The following is a 19,477-nucleotide window of genomic DNA, read 5'->3' on the forward strand; positions in this document are numbered from 1 at the left end:
GGACGAAGCGGATCGGAGTATAAGATGTCAGGAGACGCGTCAGTAATTTGAATCAAGAAGCCCGAGTATATAATATAATAATATGGTTCTGTCTCGCTGTTGGAATTATCAACTCTCATTGTCCCATTACGACTTGTCAACTTGCGAGTAGATAAATCTGGAGAGAAATCAACGATAGCCATGGCATCCAAACAGCTACTAATCGGCGTCTTCATCCCTACAGGCGCACAGTTCCTCGACGTTGCGACTATCGACGTGCTCGCCTCCATGTCCAAGGAGTACCTTGGCGGGCTTCCCCACCTCCCGGCGCACATCGCCGAACTGGCACCAAGCACCAAGATCATCTACATCACATCGCCAGAGCTCTTCCCAGACGTGCCCTTAACAGCCGATCTTTCGATCCGGGCAACGCACACCTTTGAGGACGAGGCCGTGGCGCCAGGCAAGCTGGACATTGTCGTGGTGCCTGGGCCGGACCCGAGTGCCTCGTTTGATGATGGCGCGACCAAGTGGCTAAGAGATCAGTTTCATGCCAAGGATGTAGATGTCTTGAGTGTCTGTACGGGCGTGTTCCTCTGCGCCGCGGCGGGCATCTTGGACGGCAAGACTGTGAGTGGACCAAGAGGGTTGCAGAATGAGATGGTCAAGAGACATCCAAAGGTGAAGCTGGTGGGAGAAAAGTATCGATGGGTTCAAGACGGCAACATATGGTCAAGTGGTAAGTTTCAGTGAAGTCTGTCCATATCACGACGCTCGGCTAATGCAATCTCTCAGGCGGAGTGACCAACGGCAACGACCTCATGGCTGCGTACGCCCGTGCGAGCCCAAAGCACTGGCCTGGGCCCGTAGCCGAGATGGGCGCCATGTTGACCGACGTGGGTGATCGATCTCAGATCTATGGCGAGGGACAGAGCAGGTTCATGCTGGGAGTGGCTTGGCAGATTGTCAAGGCGTGGTTCATGAGCTTGGGGAAGGGTAAGGCGAAGGCGAGCTAGGCGAGGACAGGACAGTTTTTGATCGAGGAGGGTAACTTGGCACGTGTTAGTTAGTGAGTTTCTTTAATACCACTCTTGTATTTAAAACCCCGGGTTGTCAATTGATAGATAGAGATCACTGGATGAGTTGACTCCATCAGAAGCTCACCATGTCCATCTCCAGGCTTGAAAAGACCTCGGCGGCTCCGTGCATTCGTTACTTGACTCGACACCAGGCCACAATGGGCTGAGAAGTACGTACTCGGTTCGTAACTGACCGTCTTTTTGTTAGCTTCTGAATGTTCGTCCGTTCCATCTTTGGTGGAAACTTGCAGCGGGAAAATCTGCATTGCAGCGGAGACCATCTGGTTGCTGAGACAGCGACCGCCCCGTTACGATAAGGTCCTTATCGCAGCCTCTGATTGGCGCTTTCTGTTTTGCGCGGTGGGGTTGCCTGCTCGTCCCCAAAAAAAAATTTCGAGCTCTCTTCTAGCAGTTGCTTCTCGACTTCTTCTTCGTCCCGTCGTCGTGAACGAGAACCTCTTCTTCAACTTCCATCTCAACCAACCCTCTTCCCTCTCCTGCTTCTCTTCGAGGTTCATCCCTTCGTTCACGATTTCTTCATCCATCGTATTCATTTCATCAACGAACACCTAATATCCCACATTCAAGATGTCTGCTGTTCCTGGTCCCGTCTACGGCCTCGAGGTCCCTCCTGGAGAGATCTTGATTCCTGCCGCCATGGAATTCCCTGCCTCTGTGAGTCGCCGTCCTGCCTCTTACGACGCTGCTGGTTCGATGCGACGCAATGCGCTGGCTTGTTTCGGCTTGTCGCGACGCTTGCGACACCGTCGCTTCGCCCTTTGGAGCTCGACTTGCTAACCGTGAAAAATTGCAGTTCCGCATCACAATGGCTGCCGTGGATCCCACCCAGGAGCCCGAGGCCGATGCTGAGGGCAACGTTCCCTCCGTCCCTCGCTCCACCGTCCGACTCGTCAAGCGAGCCTTCCCCGGTCTTGATGATGAGGACGAGGACGACGAGGTTGATGACGAGTACCTGAGGGCCCTCCTCGCCGGAGAGGACGATGAGTCTGATTCCGACGAAGAGGCCAACGGTGGCCCCAGCGACCCCGCCAAGTCCAAGAAGCAGAAGCAGGCCGAAGCCATCAAGAAGCTCATCGAGTCCGCCCAGGCCGAGTCTGACGAGGACGAGGAGATGGAGGATGCCAAGCCCAAGAACAAGGGCAAGGGCAAGGCCGTCGAGGAGGACTCTGATGAGGACGATGAGGATGATGATAGCGACCTCGACAGCGAGGGTGCCGACCTTGAGAACTTTGTCATCTGCACTCTTGACACCGAGCGAGTAAGTCAATTGTGACCGGCGCTCTTCTGAACACAACCAGCTAACACCTACTCTCCAGAACTACCAGCAGCCCCTTGACATCACCGTTAACCACGGTGAGAAGGTCTTCTTTGTCGTCACCGGTACCCACACCGTTTACCTCACCGGTAACTACATCATGGACGACGATGATGATGAGGATTCCGAGGATGAGGACGACTACGACTACGACCCTGAGGAGCTCGACTACGAGCTTGGTGGTGAGGGCAGCGATGAGAGCGACGAGCTCGATGGCCTTGAGGACCCCCGCATCCAGGAGGTCGACACTGATGAGGAGGAGGCTCCTAAGCTGGTGCCCGTCAAGAAGGGCAAGAACAAGCGCTCCGCTGAGGAGGCCACCGAGGGTCTTGATGAGCTGATGGCCAAGGACGATGCCAAGCTCTCCAAGAAGCAGCAGAAGAAGCTCAAGAACAACAAGGGCGAGGCTGTTGCCGCTGAGGACAAGAAGGACGCCAAGAAGGTTCAGTTCGCCAAGAACCTCGAGCAGGGCCCTACCGGCTCAACTGAGAAGGCCAAGCAGGCCAAGGCCACCCCCAGCGTCAAGGTTGTCCAGGGCGTCACCGTCGACGACCGAACCATTGGCAACGGCCGCACTGTCAAGAACGGCGACACCGTCGGTGTCCGATACATTGGCAAGCTCCAGAACGGCAAGCAGTTTGATGGTGAGTGTCGATTCCATTCGTGATTAGGATATCTAGACTAACCCATTGATAGCCAACAAGAAGGGCAAGCCTTTCTCCTTCAAGGTCGGCAAGGGCCAGGTCATCAAGGGTTGGGACATTGGTGTCGTCGGCATGTCCATTGGCGGTGAGCGCCGCTTGACCATTCCCGCTCACCTTGCCTACGGTTCCCGAGGCCTTCCTGGCATCCCTGCCAACAGCACATTGACCTTTGACGTCAAGCTCCTCGAGATCAAGTGAGCGCGTGGATAGATGCCAAGGCAGAATCCAGCGTCCGCTCATCACGGGCCGTATGTACTAATACCCCTTCTGTGGCCCAGTGCCGAGTCTTGCGAGGAGTTGATGAGTACGGATTTGGCCGTGTTTCGTGGGACTCCCAAGTTCCCATCTACTGCTCGGTCAAGGTCATGTTTCATGCTATGATGAGGAGCCCTAGACCTTTGCCATCTGCGAAGAACCGGTGTTTGTATAGAAGAACACACGGGGAGCAGCATTGGCGGCAAGCAGGGATGATGGGGCGAGGACCTGCATCGCATGGAATTGGCGTATGGCAAGAAAAGGGATCATTTTGCGTTTGTTGCCCACAAGATGGTTAGGTAGTCTTGTGGTTTTCTAGTTAAAACGGATGGTTCGAGGGTTGGTTGTAAGGTTGTGCAAATACAGAATCTGATTTCTTTCTCTCTTACTCACTGGGACGTCAAGTCTTGATTGCAAATAAACATGTACTTTGTTCCTTCTCATCTTAGACCTTGCATCCAATGCTTTCGTTAGTGCTGTATGGCCTTGATCGCGCCTTTCCTCTAGGGTAGTGGTGGTCTGTACCTCGAGAAGGCACCACCCCACGACAGCTTAAACTCCCGTTGTCTAACACACTCAACCTTGTCCATCTACACACCATCAACTACCACAGTTTTGCACAATTAGCCGTGAACTCGCGGCCAGGTTTCGTCTCTCTCTTTGTTAGATAACCACCCCATCTTTCTTTTTCCAGCAGCCCAATAATTCTAGCATTCATCCAACACTGACTTTCAATATCAGCTACCCTGCAGCATCATGGGCCCAACTCTGGTCGAGAAAACAAGTCATCAACTACTACACTTTTCATCTGGTGAATCTGGGAACTCTCCTGGACCATCTCCTCTAGGTTCCGTCTAGAATGGGGAAGAGGATGGAGACGGAAAACATGTCATGGGCCTGCGCCGTACCGGCTCCAAAGTCTGGAAAGACATCCGTGGTGTCATTAGGGCAATTGGGAGGAGCAGTCGCAGCGGTAAGGAGATCCAGCACCTGCTACTTTGCGACATCATACTCACTTGTCCTACACAGGCCTCGAAGCTTCTGCAGACTCGCACATAGTCCCCGCGGACTCTACTAAAGCCTCTGTACTGACTATTCCACGCCACGCCGAAGAACCTCCCAAACGCACCCCCAAAGGCATAGGCGCCAAGGACCTCATTCGGAAACTTAGGCTCAATCCTGCGGCTTTGGACTCCAATTCGACTCTAGTACAGCGAAGCCCTTTGAAGAGGGCACGGAGCTCGCTTCTGGTCTTGCACAGCGCCCACTCGAGCGACCTGGACACTCCACGTTCGTCTGGAGCAAGTGACAAGATATCGGCTGCGGGTGTCGATTCAACAAGAAAGACGTCGGTCGACTCCCGTTCCTCACAATGGAATAAGGAAACTGCCATTAGACGACACAGACGAAACCCATGGACTCGATCAAGTCCAGAAGGCCGCGCTCTTAGCACCATCCCCGAAGCTGGTGTTGTACAAGCTCGGCCTACTATTGCAACTGTCGAGAGAGCGTCTGCTGCCAAAATATTCCTCGAAACATACTTCAATGAGCTTCTCTACAAGCCCGATACCCGTGCTCTAAGGCGGCAATGTCTGGAATCTCAGTTGTGCCACTGTCTCTACTTGACCCCTGACCAGAAAGAGGTGATTCGAGCTTCCAACGACTGCCAGGAGACGTGGCATTTGAGAGAGCTACGAGTGATGAAGTCCAAAGCTATCTCACATATTGGCAGGAAGGACGGTAACACGTCTCCCGACAACTACGAGCCCCTGCAGATTTTGGGCAAGGGAAGCTTTGGAGTCGTGAGATTGGTCCGTGAGAGGCCTGCTCCTGGGCATGCTTTCCCAGGGCAGGTCTATGCCATGAAAGTTATTCGGAAATCCGAAATGCTACGCAACAGCCAAGAAGGCCATCTGAGGGCCGAAAGAGACTTCTTGGTTGCTTCCGAGGGCTCACAATGGTTGGTGGTCTGAAAGCCCCTATTTGCAAGTGACTGGCTAACCTGTACCATGGCAGGGCTGTTCCATTGATAGCCAGTTTTCAAGATGCTGCGAATCTTTATCTGGTCATGGAATACATGCCAGGCGGTGACTTTCTGGGACTGCTCATACGCCAGAACATCCTTCGGGAGCATGTTGCGCAGTTCTACATTGCCGAGATGATCCTTGCTGTGGAGGAAGCTCATCGCCTCAACTTTATCCATCGAGATATCAAGCCCGACAACTTTCTGATATCTGCGTCTAGTCACCTGAAGATATCCGACTTTGGGCTTGCTTTCGATGACCACTGGTCCCATGATGCTGCGTACTACAACAGTCATCGATATTCTCTCGTCCGGAGACTGGGAATCAATATCAATGGAGACGAGGCTGATCAGAAGAGCAGCAAAGACATTCTGAAGCAGTTCGAATGGTATCAGTCTCTTGTATCAGGACTTGACAGACATGGAAAGTATCCCCTGGCGAAGGATGAGGACCTGCAGAGCCTCATCGGCTGGAGAAACCGACACGGCAACCGCACTGCGGCGAGGTCGGTTGTTGGGACGAGCCAATACATGGCCCCGGAGGTTGTTCTTGGCCAGCAGTACGACGGGAGATGTGACTAGTAGAGCATTGGCACCATCCTGTATGAATGCCTCTACGGGCAAACGCCTTTTTTGGCCGAGGAAGGGCGCAAGCAGACCAAACAAAACATTGTGGTGAGTACACCCAAACTTCGAGGAACTGGCACCTGAGCGAAACTGACAGAAAAGTAGGAATTCAAGAATCACTTCTCGTTTCCGCATCGGCCTGCGGTTAGCGAAAAATGTAAAGATCTGATCTGCCGCTTGATACAGGAGAAGGAGTACCGGCTTTGCTCGAGAAAGTATCAGATGAGATATCGCGCCCCGTTCGACGGCACTCGTTCTACAGAATATGTCGGACGTTATGTCTTTGCCAATGATGCAGAAGACATCAAGGCACACAGGTGGTTCAGGAATATCCCATGGGATCGATTGCAGTCAATGCCGCCCCCCTTCACTCCGCACCTACAGGGTGACGATGACGCTCACTACTTCGACGAGTCCGAGCCTTTCGAAGACTGGTCCGAGTCAATGCCCTCGGGCGTTTTCCTAAACTCGGAGGACGTGAGAACCCTGCTCTGTGGGTTCGAGACTCATGTTCAAGAGAAGGCAATGGAACTTGTCAAGACACCTTTTGACGCAGCCAAACTTCGAGGCATCGACCGCGATCTCGATGCCTCCAAAGAACTACAACCCAACGAAAAGCTTGCGCTGAAGCAGTTTGTGAGATTCTATGGCCACAAGGAGCGTAGACGGCCACGGGACATGCTTCTCCGAGACAAGGATACCAGAAAGACAGTCATGAAGATTCGGAGAGAGACGGCCTTCATAGGGTACACCTGGCGAAGGATGAGGCCTGGGGGATATATCGCTCTGAGACCGACGGATTCAGGAAACGAGTTGGAACATTGATAGATAAGACCTCTTCTGGTGACGTAGGAGAAGAGTCGGTCCCAGGCAGGGACCAGAGCGAGAATCGGACTTGGATAATCATTATTGGTATTATTATCATTAGAAATTATTAAGCAAGCTTTGCTTTAGTAGTAGTATACACCGTGTTTTATCCTAACATCTTTGCGTTCATGAATCCTGAACCGTAAAGTCATTAACTGGGTAATAATAATTCGATCAAAACATCGTTCCGTCATTGAGATGATTTAGGTCTTCGTCCAGGGCTATTCTGAGTCTCGGCCTCTGTCAAGGCGACGAGATCACCAGCTGCCACGGCCTTGGCGTTGCGAATCTCCCATTCAAACTCCTTGAGGGCCCTGATCTCCCAGGAGAAGAAGAGGAGGGAGAGCAGTCCGTCGACCACGCCAGCAGCCAAGCCTAAACTGCTGATGAGCATGAGGATGAAGGCGACATAGTTTTCGGGGCTGAACCAGACAGCCACCAAGCAGGCGAGCCAGACGAGAAGGGCCGCAAAAAAGTGAACACCGCGCCAGTAACGCTGACGAATCTCACGGGCATGATACGACTGAATCATGGCCAAGACGTCGTCATAACCAGACATGGGGAGTGACTCGTGATCCGGGAACCGGCCGTGATGGAGCTGGTCGTCGGGGTCGGGAGATCGACTGGCATCTGCAGAATGAGTGCTGCTGGCCGGGCTACTGGGAGCTAGGTATGCACCAGTCTGGAGCGCAGCCGAGGGAGTTTCGACACGAGGTCCAATTGGCCTTGAGATTGGCGAAGGGGTGTGCCGGGTAAGGGTCGCCTGAACAGCAAAATGATCCGAGAGCGAGCAATTGAGCTCAGGATGACGCTCAGTCATGGAGACAATGGCAGACTTGATGATCCATCCTGGAGTCGTGGCTGGAGCATCAGGTTCAACGCCCGTAGAGGTGAATATGTAGTCGAGGCGCTTGCCACGGGGGTCGATAGCATCGGGCGACACATCGTAAGATTGACCTGATCTCAAACGGTTCTGCTGGTTCTTGGTCCACCGCCAGGTGTTGTAGACGGAATCACTAGTTGCGCCATTCTCGAGGAGGTTGAAGTCGGCAGTGGGAATTGGGCGGCGGCGAGCCTTCTCGGCGGGGTGGCTAGCAGGACCGAGTGCACTATCAGGGTGGAGGACGCGCCAGACGTCGCGGACAGGGGCGTGGGAGGTGATGAGGCGGTGGGCGAGAGATAGGGGGAGCATGTTGAAGTCGCCCATAGCGACAACAAGATGACCGCGCTCAGCGGCGCCACGAAGGAGCTTGGAGAGTTCCCATGCCTGGGCGGTACGGTGGCAGATGTATGTGCTCTTGGGTTCAGGCTCGTAAGGGGCATGGGTCTGCGCGAGGGACAGAGTCAGCTACTGATGGAGTATTTGGAGGGGTTTAACAAGGCTGCAGAGACCAAAGCCAGAGACGTCAAAGTCAGTACAATAATAAACTTACATGTGTGTTGAATACCTCAATAACGTCCTTTCTTCGGGGTCCATAGCGAATCTTGGCACATGCGACACCTTTACCGACATACCAGTCTCCTCTCCAAAAGGCAGTCGGGCGGCCGTTGAGGGGATACTTGAACATGGTACTCTCCTCGATAGGCCAGCGACTGAGGATGGCTAGACCGCCACCAAAGGCGCCGCTGTGGTAGAACTTGCCATAGGGGAGAATCTGGCGCGTGTGTCGGCGGATCGCCTGGTAATCCTCCTGAGTCCAACACTCTTGCAGAGCTACGATATGAGGTGCGGGGGCGAGAATGGCGAGCTGGCGACCGATCTCGTCGAGACGAGGTGCGCGGAGGGTCGAGATGTGAAGAAGACCCCAGCAGTTGAGAGTCAGGAGGTTGAGTTCGGTCGGGAGGCCATGAGGATCCTCATCAGGGATGACGGTCGCGGTAGGCGTCGTGACATGTTCGGTGGTGTCGCTCGAGATGACCATGACGATAGTGGGATGTAGGCGAGATATTATGAAGACTTGTATTACTTGGAGGAGGGGAATAAAAAAGGAAAAAGAATAGCAAGACTCGCAATGATGCGACGACGCGGTCGAGGATAGGGAAAGTGGGAGGACGGTGCGCGCCTCGGCTCGGCTGATGATGGACCGGCAGGATATTAGTTAATTACGATGCTGAGCCAGACACCGTCAAATGGTCGATCTCATCCGTCACTAGCGGCAGGCGCTAACAAGCGTTGAAAGGAGATGACGATAAGCTGAGACAAGAAAGGAAAGATAAAAAAGGGAGTGAACTGTTCGATGTGATTGTGTGGGGGAAGTCTGAAGCAAGAAAAAGAAAAACACAATTGATGATAATTTACTCTTGCATCACCCCCTGCGACTTCCCTTCTTTCCCTGCCGGTACTTGTTGTTTCGTACCATTCCTTCCAGTTCATCTCAGGTACGGCGACCGGTGTGGGGCCAATGTAAGTGGGGCCGACCATGCCGAGAGTGGCTCGACCAGCTCCGGGGGGTGATTCTTCTAGTAATATCGAAGCCGTTCTCGTTCTTGGCAGCTGTGCCGTAAAGTACTCTCATCTCGTAGGGCTATATTTGCCTTGATATTAATGAGCTGAATGAAACCACCGACTGATGAAACAGCACAGCACAGCTACATATACATTATCCCGGACCTTTGTAACATCATAGTTCATCCACTGAGTGCCCCCTCACACGCCCAAAGTAACATCCCATTGAAGCTCACCCATGAACCAAACAGAGCTCTCCCATCCAAGCTGTTTAGCTGAGCCACACCTTTCTGTGAGAGCGGGGAACAAAGGCTTCCACACACACCCCTTGCTAGAAAAATCTCCGGCTTTCAACACACTTCGCCATGCCACCATACAAAACAAGGTCCTTCCCCCTCACCGAGCTTGACACACCACCACCCATCCAAGCATCACTTAGCTCGGGCATCATCGGCTCTCCCCTCATCCCGGAAGTTCGGGAACATTCTCGTAGAATCGTATTTGGAAGTCGACCACGTGAAACTCTCTCGTAGTCTCATGAGGGCACACACTGTGGCAGCTCATTTTACTTCATTACACGTCTCCCCGTAAATATATACAGCTTCGTGGTGCCTCGATGAAACATCCGGAACAGATGCCTTTGTGCTTCCCCAGTTGTTCAGCCTACGTTGCTTGATCGGCGTGTCACGTCATCTTATACGACTTGTCATCCATATCGAACCCCCCCCCAGCATCAGCTCCAAGCCTTACAACACCATCTACAGCTGCTTACTAGGTTCTATCGGTTGACCCACCATCGCAAACCCATCATGGCTACCGTCTTCGAGTCGTTCCTAATCAAGTTCAAGCCCATCTTCGTAACTTCCCCTGACTCACCTCCCGCCGCCTTCTCCTCCGTCGCCGACCAGCTCAAGGCTGTCCCGGGCGTCGAGTCCGTCCATCTCGGCCACCCGCTTGAGAAGCCGGACCACTGGGTCCTTGGTGTGCGCTGGGCTTCACGCTCCGCCCACGACGCCTTCATCTCGAGCTCCGCCGCAACGGAGTGGAACGCCTCGCTGCGCGCCCTGCTGGCAGAGCATCCCATCGTCAGCCCTGCCGCCGAGTACACGGGTGATGTCGGGGCTGCACTTGCTGCTCCCATCACTGAGTTCTGCACGTGCTGGGGCGCAGACGAGAGTTTCACCGAGAACAATATGAAGCCTTTCGCCGAGGCTTGCGACGCCGGGGGCCTAGCCGGCTTTCATGGCCTGGCTTATGGCCAGTTTGTCCAGGCCGAGCACGAGAACCCATCTGTGATTCCTGGCCTTGCTTCGAGATTGCTGCTAGGTTGGGATAGCAAGGAGGCCCATCTGCAGCACAAGAATGTTGGAAGTGGTAAGGAACAACGTGCGTTCTGCTGAGTGGCACTGCTAATCTTGATTCAGTCATTGACGACAACGTATTCTACCTTCTTGCTCGGAACAAGAGTCTGGAGATGGTGAGACCTCTGCTTTCGCGTCCACATCATGAACAGAACTGACACGTACCATCTAGTACCATGTTCCCCTTCATGTAATCTAGTTCTCGAGAAACATGCTCGAGTAGGCTTGAGTGGCATCGCTCTGTTTTGATACCATGTGTGATTCGGATTATATCAACCGCAAAAACAAAACCAGTAAGATGAGACCAACCTGGAATACATCACCAAAGGCCTTTTGCATCAGTGAAATTAAAAGAGTTACTCAAGTCAATGCGCCGTAAAAAGCAGATACCTCGGGAGCTGTCAGTTGTTACAGAGATGCTCCCGGCTCCCGCTCCCCTACCAAACATCCCGGTCTTGCTTATTTGTTCGTCCCGATGAAATGTGAACCCATCCTTTGACACCATTTCTATGCCATTCCACCCGCCCTAGACCGTCCTGCTGTTGCTGCTGCTGCGTTGAAGCTTGGACTCAAGCACAATGCTATGCTCGCCGCCGTGCGTATCGATCGTCGTCCGTACGTCGTCCGTTGCGGGTATTCGATCTGGCCTTTCCGTACTCGAACCCGCTCCAAACCAACTCCCCAGCTCAGAATGTGAAAACATGCTTCATCCCCCTTTTAACATCTTTGCTCCCTCAGATATACCGAAATCATTGTCGTCCCCAGTCGCTCCGTAGTGGAATGTCTGTCGCATTCGCGTAATGAAGGGTTAGATGCGGTGTTTCTCGGATTCTGTAAGGTCGCATGTTAGAAGCTTAGTTGTTGCCAGTTCTGTTTTGAACCTCACCGAGTCGAGAGTAGAGCATGTAAAGAGCCATGCGGTTGCACTCTTCTGTTCCAGTGATTGTCACGAGTCGCTCATTGCTATTGTCCTGCGGTTCGTTAATCTTGATCACGCTGTTGCTCATCTGCCGAATCTCGTTGATCTTTTGTCCACCCTTGCCGATGATAGCGCCAACCATGTCATTGGGAATGTAGATCTGCTGAGTGATAGGGCCGCCGGGGATGGCGGCACCCATGGGCTGAGCCTGAGGAGCGCCGCCGTGAGCCTGAGGGCCCGCGTGCGGAGGCATATGAGGCTGAACATGAGGGGCAGCTCCGTAGGCACCTCCTCCTTGCGCACCACCATAGTGCATAGGCATGGCTGGGTTGGCCTGGGCCGCGGCGTGAGGATACTGCTGAGGATAGGGCGCAGGAGGCATGTGGTGCGAGCGACGGTCGTTGTGGCGGGCATAGTTCTCGCCTCGTCCGTAGTGGCCCGAGGCCGGCTGAGGGCAGTATGGCACAACCTGCATACCCCCAGGAATGGAACCAGCAGGGGCACCACTTCGGGTCGCATATGCGGACGCAGCAGGGCCGCCGAATCTGTCGTTGAGCTGCTCTAGAAGGGTGCTACCCACGTAGTAAGTCGCGATGTGAACAGCGTCAGCAACGCCCATCACCACCAGAGATCGCTCGCTCGACATGGGGAGGCAAGCATCTGACGCGTTCAAGCGGGCACCAGAGGCCTCCTGAATCTCGCGGATACGAGCACCGCCCTTACCGATGATGGAACCGATCAGGATGTGCGGAATCAGCAGGCGCAGAGGATACGTCTTGGAGGACGAGGTTGATGATTCGTTCAGCGGCTCGTTGTTAAGGGTTCGAATGATGAGACCGAATGCCTTGCATCATGTTAGTCAAAGCTTGCGATGGAAACATGGAGGATAATCCTACCTTAGCTACAGCGTCCACTATTCCGCTGACAGTGAGGATTCGCTCGACAGCGCCCTTCTGATAGTCGCTGACGGTACACCTGGCGTTGGAGAGCTTCCTGATGTTGGAAACGTTCTCGCCTCCCTTTCCAATCACGGTAGCTGCCTCCGGGCTAGAGATGACAGCACGGATATGGATCCAGGTTGTCTCATCGAGTGCGGTGGCCGAGCTGACGGCGTTGGACGAAGCGGCGACGGCAGTAGCGGCAGCCGTCTTGGCCTCGGCACCTTGATCCACAGCACCATCGTCATCTGGCTCGGATTTGGCAGTACCATTCACCTTGTCGTCGGCGTGGCGGTCCTCAGCGGCGATGTCGGCGGGAGCTTCAGGGACCTCGGCGTCATCGTCGTGCTTGATCTTGTCGAGAGCGGGTCGCTTGGCATCAGGTTGGTCGCCAGCGCGCGAAGGCGACGAGGCCTCCTCCAGAGGGCGCTTGGCCGATTGGGTGGGTTGAGATGGCGAGGCAGACATTCTTGCTTGGATGTAAACGATAATTCACAGACGTACTCTTCCCAGGTACAGTCGAAAGTACGAAACTTTGTTTATTGCTGATCTTGCTTGTCTTATATACACTCAGGGGTTTTCGAAGGAAAACGTGCTGGTGTAGTGACTTCGATTGGGATGGCGACTCGGTGAAGTATTCGTGAAGTGACTGGTGTCGCGCTGGAACAGAGCGGGCTGGATGGAAGGAGAAGGGATTCGAGAAGTCGGGCTCAGGTCAGGGCGCGTTCCAGAACTCTTTCAGCGGGCGTCGAATTGGAATTGGGGGGCCCGGGAAGATCTCCTAGACGGTGGGCGGGAAGGATAGATAGATGATGGTTTGTGATTGATTGAAATGTTGAGTGGTTGTGAGGAGGAGGTGAAGCGATCGATGCTGGGACGGACTTCTGAAAAGCAGAAAGGAAGAGGCACAGTGCTCAGCTCAAACCTATTGACCGCGTGCTCGATCGGGTTGTCGCAGCGCCTCGATGGGATTGGATATCGCGTCGCGAACCGTGGAGAGTAATGCGAACGAGGATGGGAGCGCAAAGAGATGGGTAGCGTCGTTGGATCGATGACTCTCCTCTGTTTGCCTGTGTCGCAAGGGATCGAAACGAAGGCGCCAAGCCAAGGCTGGGGAGGAGCGATGACCAGTCCAAGGGAGGAAAAAAGGGACAAGAAAAGAACAAGGGGCGCTCAGAGACGATTACTGATAATCGCTCAAGAGGCAGAAGATGAGAAACCTCACGAGGTTGAATGGAAAAAGGGAATGGGGGGAGGGAAAAGAGATGACACGAGGGTCGAGCGATCGATGGATGGGGTTGGGGCGAGAGGAGAGTTTGGGAGAAGGCGGGAGAAGCAGCAGCTGAAACCAAATCGTTCTCTGTCGAATCCTAGGACGAGGATGCGCTGGCCTGGGGTCACGTGCGGCTCCGCTGGTGAGAGAGCTTGGGCCCCTAGCAAGCCACGGCAGAGGCACAGTGCGGAGAGGTGGTAGGGGTTGTGTTGGTGAATTTGGTGTTATTTCTGCAAAAGAATTAGACATGATAAATTGGACTTGTTTATTATATGTATTTGGTTTGTAGATTTCCTCTAACTATCTCCTTCTCTCGTTATTCTGACCAAGATTGATCAAGTTTGCAAAAGCCAAGCATTGTCCCATCTCCACAGCCTGGCTACACCACCGCGGCGCCCTAAATTCCGGGGAGACAGGAAGGCTGCCGTGATTTTCAGAGCCACAGAGACCGTCGTTTCAAGCTTGCATTTGCTGATGAGCAAAGTAAGCAGCATTGGACAATGGCGTGACACGAGAGGGAACCCCGAATTAACAAACATTCTTGCGATTGATGGGATTTCAAACCTAAAGGCTGTGCTTGCTTGCTTCGTATCAGCTCCATTGCGTTGTCTCGTGGTTTCTGCATCGGTTGGTTGCTTGTCTGGCCATTGACTGTGCAGCGCACGGTACTTTCACTGCAAAACCACACCACGCGTTCGCAGAAAAACATAAGACATAGAGTTAATGATATCTATTTTCTAAGGCAAATAAAAGTCCCTAAATATAATAAATAAAATACTTAAAGACTTAGTATATTTTTTCACACTCTTATCTCTTATTTAGCTCATAATTAGATTATTAATTAAATACTTTTTATTAATTTAACTAAGCGTAACCGTCCGTCCTCGTGTTTTAAGCTTTTATACGACCGCGTGCACACCTCACCCACTGCGCTGCGACTTTGCGACGCGCGCAAAAACGAGTATCACATAAACACACGCCCGGGCACCATCCATCCAATCTGCCTTCTCCGAGCGGTGTGTCCCCCAAGGCAAACAACCAAAGAAGAGGCTTCACATTGGTCCACTTGACTTTTCAAAGAGCCCTTCACGTGAAGCAGCCTTGATACCATCCCGCCCGCGCATTCCCATCTGCCGGACTCCCAACTCGCATGATTTGAGGCGCATCCTCCTTCGGCCCGCGAAATTCTCGGCCACATTGTTCTGGACCGTCGTGTTGCAGCGTCTGCTTTACTAGAGTGTAAAAATAGCTCTGGTGGAGCTACCTATCCCTCCTTCACACTCCAGAAAGCATGGATGAGAGATCGCAACGCACCGAGGCCCAGGCGTATACGGCCAGTCTCGATCAGACACTCAGAGAGCTTCAACAAAAAGTTCATGAGCACGAGAATGACTTGGAAAGGGTATGATACTCCTATTTCCTGCTGCCCTCATCAAATCTGACCGACAAATAGCTCCGTTCAGGCCAGGATGTGCTGCCTCAGTCGGTAGCCGGCCAGGCGCGGGTCATCCAGACGGCCCTCAAGGAGGTGACGGATTCCGACCCCTTTCTGCCTTCTCCAGGATCTCTCCTCCCGGCGTTGTTAGCTCTGCGCAAGACTCATCAGACCATCCAAGAAAGCGATGCGTATCTTGCCTCGCAACGCGCTAGCCACGAGCAGCTGTCGCGTCAGCTCGAAGCTGATCAAGCGCGTCTCAAGGACCAAAACCTGCTCGGTGAAGCCCTGAGCGCAAGAATCCAATCTCTACGGGATGAGCTGGACGCCAATACCAATGTCACCCCACAAGAAGGCGCGAGGGAGCGCCTACAGGAGCTCCGAAGCAAGAAGAAGACCTATGACAGGGAGACATCGAAGCTCATGAAAGTGCTCCTCAAGTTTATCGACAACCAGCTGGCTCCTATGCTCGCGGCAGAAGAGCTGGGCGGCCCAGTCGTTGGTGATCTCATGGATATTGACAACGACGATCTGGCCGCGGGCTTCAACGCGCAGGGAAAGCTCAAGAAAGCCAAGGAAGGAACCGGCCAGGACGATAAGCGGCAGCGCAGGATAGACGAGATCTGGGGCCAAGCCGGCGACGAGGCTGGGGGACGCCGCCAGGACGAGGTCACAGGGGCGGCCGCCGAGATGAGGCAGCTGACCGAGGAGCTCCTCAACACGCTCGCCGAGGCCAACGGCGACAACTCTGCGTCATATGTTCGGTTGCCGCGCGAGTCGGCGGCAGCGCGGTTCCTGGTGAGGTCCAAGGTTGCTCAGTTTCACCCTCGGGATGCGACGAGACTTAGACTGGTTGACTTTGGACGAGATTTGGAGGCTTGAGAACCTTGCATGTTCACCTTGGGTATATCGCAGAACATAGCTTCCAGTACAATATTTGCATCAATCCGAATACCCGATCATATATACTGCCATAACTACACATGATTCTGTTTCATCCCATCTATCACTTCCATGATGCTGGTTGCCAGAGAAGCAACCACTTTAACCCCCCTAGCCCTCTCATTGGCCAATTGATCCAACGCGTGGTCCGCGTCGCGTCTCCCTCCCAACCAAGATCGTCCGTAGTCAAGCTCCCCCTGTCACTCTCAACCTCTAGACATTCAATTCCCCCCTTCTACAAACTCACAACCTTTTTTCCCCTTTGACAATCATGACTGCCGACGCTACCAACGCTACCATCTCCTCCCCTCCCGCCAAACGAGTAAAGACTGCCGCCACAATGGAAGCCCCTCCTGCCCTGCAGATCAAGAAGCTCTCGGACAAGGGCCGACTGCCTACTCGTGGTAGTGCCTTTGCTGCTGGCTACGACATCTACGCTGCGCGCGACACGACGATTCCTGCCCGGGGAAAGGCTCTTGTCGATACCGACATTAGCATGGCTGTGCCCGCTGGCACCTGTGAGTAACTCCATCTACAGAGTGCAGTTCGATGTGGATTGCTAACCATATTCAATCCAACAGACGGCCGCATTGCTCCCCGATCTGGTCTCGCCTCCAAGCACTTCATCGACACGGGCGCTGGCGTCATCGACGCCGACTACAGAGGCCAGGTCAAGGTCCTTCTTTTCAACCATGGCGAGTCCGACTTTGAGATCAAGGAGGGCGACCGCATCGCCCAGCTCGTCCTCGAGCGCATCTACACCCCCGAGGTTGTCGAGGTCCAGGAGCTCGAGGAGAGCGTCCGAGGCGCTGGCGGCTTTGGAAGCACCGGTTAGAGAAAAGATACTAGGACCTTTGTTACTGGTTCTTATGATATAATGAAAAGTCAAGGGATATTACGGCACTAGACTTGGCTGGTAGGGGATATGGATGAGGATACCACGGGGATATTCACAGATAGACTCAAAGAGAAACAACAAGTATGCGCTCTTTAAAACACGTCTATTCCTCTTGTTCTATATCCAAGTTCTATATCCCAGCCCTTTCTATATCGCCTTGGCACGGTATTCTGTCGAAGGCGAGCGTAAGCAGTCTAGATTCCTTACAAGCTGTAGCTCGGCTGCTTTGCTCTTAACCAGATGAACCTTTGTGTCGTTGGCGCGGTCCTGAGGTCTCATCTCGGTAAGGGTGCGATCGACGACGCCGCGCATGCCCTCGCACGTCTTGGATAGCACCTCGTGCATGCTAGCTAGGACCTTCTCGGCGGCGCGGGCGAGAGGTAGGTCGACAGCCGAGACCGAGTCATCGCTGAGCCAGCTGGCTGTGTTACGGAGGCTGCCGTTGGCGTTGTAGACGGCCTCACGCATGCGGATCACCATGAGTGCGCCAAACATGTCACCGGTGCCGCTAAAGTAGCAGTCAATGGACGGAAAGACAATCTTGAAGAACCGGGCCTTTCCAGTCGACGTCATGCTTGAGCCCACCACCGACAGGTGTGATGGCGGGTGGTCGGGGGCTTCAAGGTTGACTGAGGTGATGACGATGTGGGGGACCCGGTACTTGTCATGCATGGCCTGGATGGCCTTGTGCAGGCTATCCATGTCGTGGATCTTGCACTCTGAGAGGAGTCTGGGAGATTTGTTAGCTCAGGACTTGAGCCGAGTAAAGAGTCCTTACTCTGCCTCGAACTGATTCGGTAGGATGAGATCGGCGTCGTGGAGGAGCTTCTTATAAGCGGGGACGACCTCCTCCGAGACGTAGAGCCTACCGTTGTCGCCCATGACGGGGTCGAGCACCCAGAAGAACTTGCCCGGGGTCTCGGCCGCCTTTTGCTTGAGCTCCCGGCCGATCTGCCCCACCGTGTTGACGGCCTCGGCGCCGGGGATGTATCCCGAGAGCATCATGTCAAAGTCGTCCAGGTACGACTGCTTCAGCCCCTCGTACAGCTCCATGATCTCCTGCGCCGAGACTCTGGTGCCCTTCCATTGCTTGTAACCGGTATGATTGCCTTGGTGTTTGTAAGGTCACTGATCAGACTACACGTTCTTTCGACTGCTTGAAGAAGCCGGCTACTCACTAAACTGGACGGTGTTGAGGGCTGCGACGTCGCATCCCAGAGACTGCAGCACAAAGACGGCGATCTTGTTCCCTACGTAACTGGAAACCCCGGCAAAGAGTCAGCTTCTGCGGATGACGACTTGGATCTGGAACTCTGGATTCAATTTACCCCGAGACAACCTAAGACGGGTCAGACATTTGTCAGCCAAGGAACCAGAGAATGAGAGACGAGAAAAAGAGGTCGTACATGGCTGGCGACAGCGAGAACCCGCGTGTCGGGCACCGGAAGAGTATCAGACATGGTTCCGAGGTGGTATTCTCGGGGGAGTATACAAGGTTTTCCTTCTGTTCACCCTTTTCTTCCTCTTCCCTGAGCCAAGAAGTAACCCCAGGTTGAGACTTTTGGTGTCGAGACGTCACTGGACCAAATGCTCTCGCTCTACGTCAGAGAGAGCTCGGAGAGAGATTTGAGGTGATTTAAGTGACTGGCCGGAGAACAAACGCCGAGACTCGAGGTATAAGCAGTTGAAGGTTGAGAGCGGCAAGTGAATGAATGAGTAACAAGGACGGAGCCAAGTCTAGATTTGAGTCAGAGTGGTTGTGTCTAGTTATCGATGAAGGTTGAAGGTTGGTTGGTTGGTTGGTTGGTTGGTAGGCAAGTAGTCACGAGGTAACTCGAAGCACCCGAGTCTACCTTAGTCTGCGTCAAGTGGGTAAGGCAAGTCAGAGAGGCAGGTACCTTGGGGACATGCACACCGACGACGTTATATGGATCCTTTCTTCCCTTGACTCAATCCCGCCGCTTCCAGTTTTTTTTCCTGCTACCGACTTCCATCCCGTCCCGTCTGCCCCGCCAAAAAAAAAAAAAGAGGCCGATGCCGTCCATTGCCCCGCATTAGGGAAATCCTCACACTCTGTGTCGTTGACTGTGGCCTCACTCCGCCGACTCGGGCTGTCGCTTAGGTCTTTGAGTCAACTTATGTGGCCTGTTTACTGCAGTAGATAACATGAAACTATCGTGAGGACCGATGTCATGACAATCCGGACACCGATACTTCTAATGTTAGCATTCCATCATACAGGTACTCTCCACCTGCAACCTGATGTCATCCATCATGATCCATGGCAACTGCAAAGCATGTATCATTATCGTCAAAGTAGACGTCTTGTATGGCCAGGCTATCATGACACGCTCGCCACAGTCTAGCCTCTTCATACAAAGTCCTTCCATCTAGT

General features: G+C 53.6%; 9 protein-coding genes across 9 annotated transcripts; 6 read left to right on the top strand and 3 right to left on the bottom strand.

Annotated features, from left to right (window-relative positions):
- Positions 1–180: 180 nt before the first annotated feature.
- Positions 181–995, top strand: NECHADRAFT_74693 (uncharacterized protein; the record flags this gene model as incomplete). The annotated part of the gene is made up of 2 exons (XM_003053446.1): positions 181–718; positions 775–995. The coding sequence occupies 2 exons, from the start codon at positions 181–183 to the stop codon at positions 993–995; spliced, it is 759 nt and encodes a 252-aa protein (XP_003053492.1).
- Positions 996–1,646: 651 nt separating this feature from the next.
- NECHADRAFT_74694 (uncharacterized protein) lies at positions 1,647–3,296 on the top strand (the record flags this gene model as incomplete). Its single annotated transcript, XM_003053447.1, has 4 exons — positions 1,647–1,733; positions 1,873–2,337; positions 2,378–3,038; positions 3,091–3,296. 4 exons carry the CDS (start codon positions 1,647–1,649, stop codon positions 3,294–3,296), a joined length of 1,419 nt encoding a protein of 472 aa, XP_003053493.1.
- Positions 3,297–4,244: 948 nt separating this feature from the next.
- Positions 4,245–6,828, top strand: NECHADRAFT_90031 (uncharacterized protein; the record flags this gene model as incomplete). Its single annotated transcript, XM_003053448.1, has 5 exons — positions 4,245–4,326; positions 4,383–5,313; positions 5,370–5,950; positions 6,023–6,051; positions 6,109–6,828. The coding sequence occupies 5 exons, from the start codon at positions 4,245–4,247 to the stop codon at positions 6,826–6,828; spliced, it is 2,343 nt and encodes a 780-aa protein (XP_003053494.1).
- Positions 6,829–7,060: 232 nt separating this feature from the next.
- Positions 7,061–8,792, bottom strand: NECHADRAFT_74696 (uncharacterized protein; the record flags this gene model as incomplete). The annotated part of the gene is made up of 2 exons (XM_003054162.1): positions 7,061–8,197; positions 8,304–8,792. 2 exons carry the CDS (start codon positions 8,790–8,792, stop codon positions 7,061–7,063), a joined length of 1,626 nt encoding a protein of 541 aa, XP_003054208.1.
- A 1,333-nt stretch (positions 8,793–10,125) lies between these two features.
- Positions 10,126–10,876, top strand: NECHADRAFT_74697 (uncharacterized protein; the record flags this gene model as incomplete). Its single annotated transcript, XM_003053449.1, has 3 exons — positions 10,126–10,702; positions 10,741–10,793; positions 10,850–10,876. The coding sequence occupies 3 exons, from the start codon at positions 10,126–10,128 to the stop codon at positions 10,874–10,876; spliced, it is 657 nt and encodes a 218-aa protein (XP_003053495.1).
- Positions 10,877–11,531: 655 nt separating this feature from the next.
- NECHADRAFT_30745 (uncharacterized protein) lies at positions 11,532–13,002 on the bottom strand (the record flags this gene model as incomplete). Its single annotated transcript, XM_003054163.1, has 2 exons — positions 11,532–12,440; positions 12,493–13,002. The coding sequence occupies 2 exons, from the start codon at positions 13,000–13,002 to the stop codon at positions 11,532–11,534; spliced, it is 1,419 nt and encodes a 472-aa protein (XP_003054209.1).
- A 2,096-nt stretch (positions 13,003–15,098) lies between these two features.
- On the top strand, positions 15,099–16,124 carry NECHADRAFT_74699 (uncharacterized protein; the record flags this gene model as incomplete). The annotated part of the gene is made up of 2 exons (XM_003053450.1): positions 15,099–15,209; positions 15,261–16,124. 2 exons carry the CDS (start codon positions 15,099–15,101, stop codon positions 16,122–16,124), a joined length of 975 nt encoding a protein of 324 aa, XP_003053496.1.
- A 331-nt stretch (positions 16,125–16,455) lies between these two features.
- Positions 16,456–17,019, top strand: NECHADRAFT_74700 (uncharacterized protein; the record flags this gene model as incomplete). The annotated part of the gene is made up of 2 exons (XM_003053451.1): positions 16,456–16,702; positions 16,766–17,019. The coding sequence occupies 2 exons, from the start codon at positions 16,456–16,458 to the stop codon at positions 17,017–17,019; spliced, it is 501 nt and encodes a 166-aa protein (XP_003053497.1).
- Positions 17,020–17,079: 60 nt separating this feature from the next.
- On the bottom strand, positions 17,080–18,542 carry NECHADRAFT_98769 (uncharacterized protein; the record flags this gene model as incomplete). The annotated part of the gene is made up of 6 exons (XM_003054164.1): positions 17,080–17,199; positions 17,290–17,812; positions 17,861–18,191; positions 18,261–18,340; positions 18,411–18,421; positions 18,489–18,542. 6 exons carry the CDS (start codon positions 18,540–18,542, stop codon positions 17,080–17,082), a joined length of 1,119 nt encoding a protein of 372 aa, XP_003054210.1.
- Positions 18,543–19,477: the final 935 nt, after the last annotated feature.

This window comes from Fusarium vanettenii, assembly GCF_000151355.1.
Source record: "Fusarium vanettenii 77-13-4 chromosome 1 genomic scaffold NECHAsca_1_chr1_3_0, whole genome shotgun sequence".
NCBI classification, from domain to species: domain Eukaryota; kingdom Fungi; phylum Ascomycota; class Sordariomycetes; order Hypocreales; family Nectriaceae; genus Fusarium; species Fusarium vanettenii.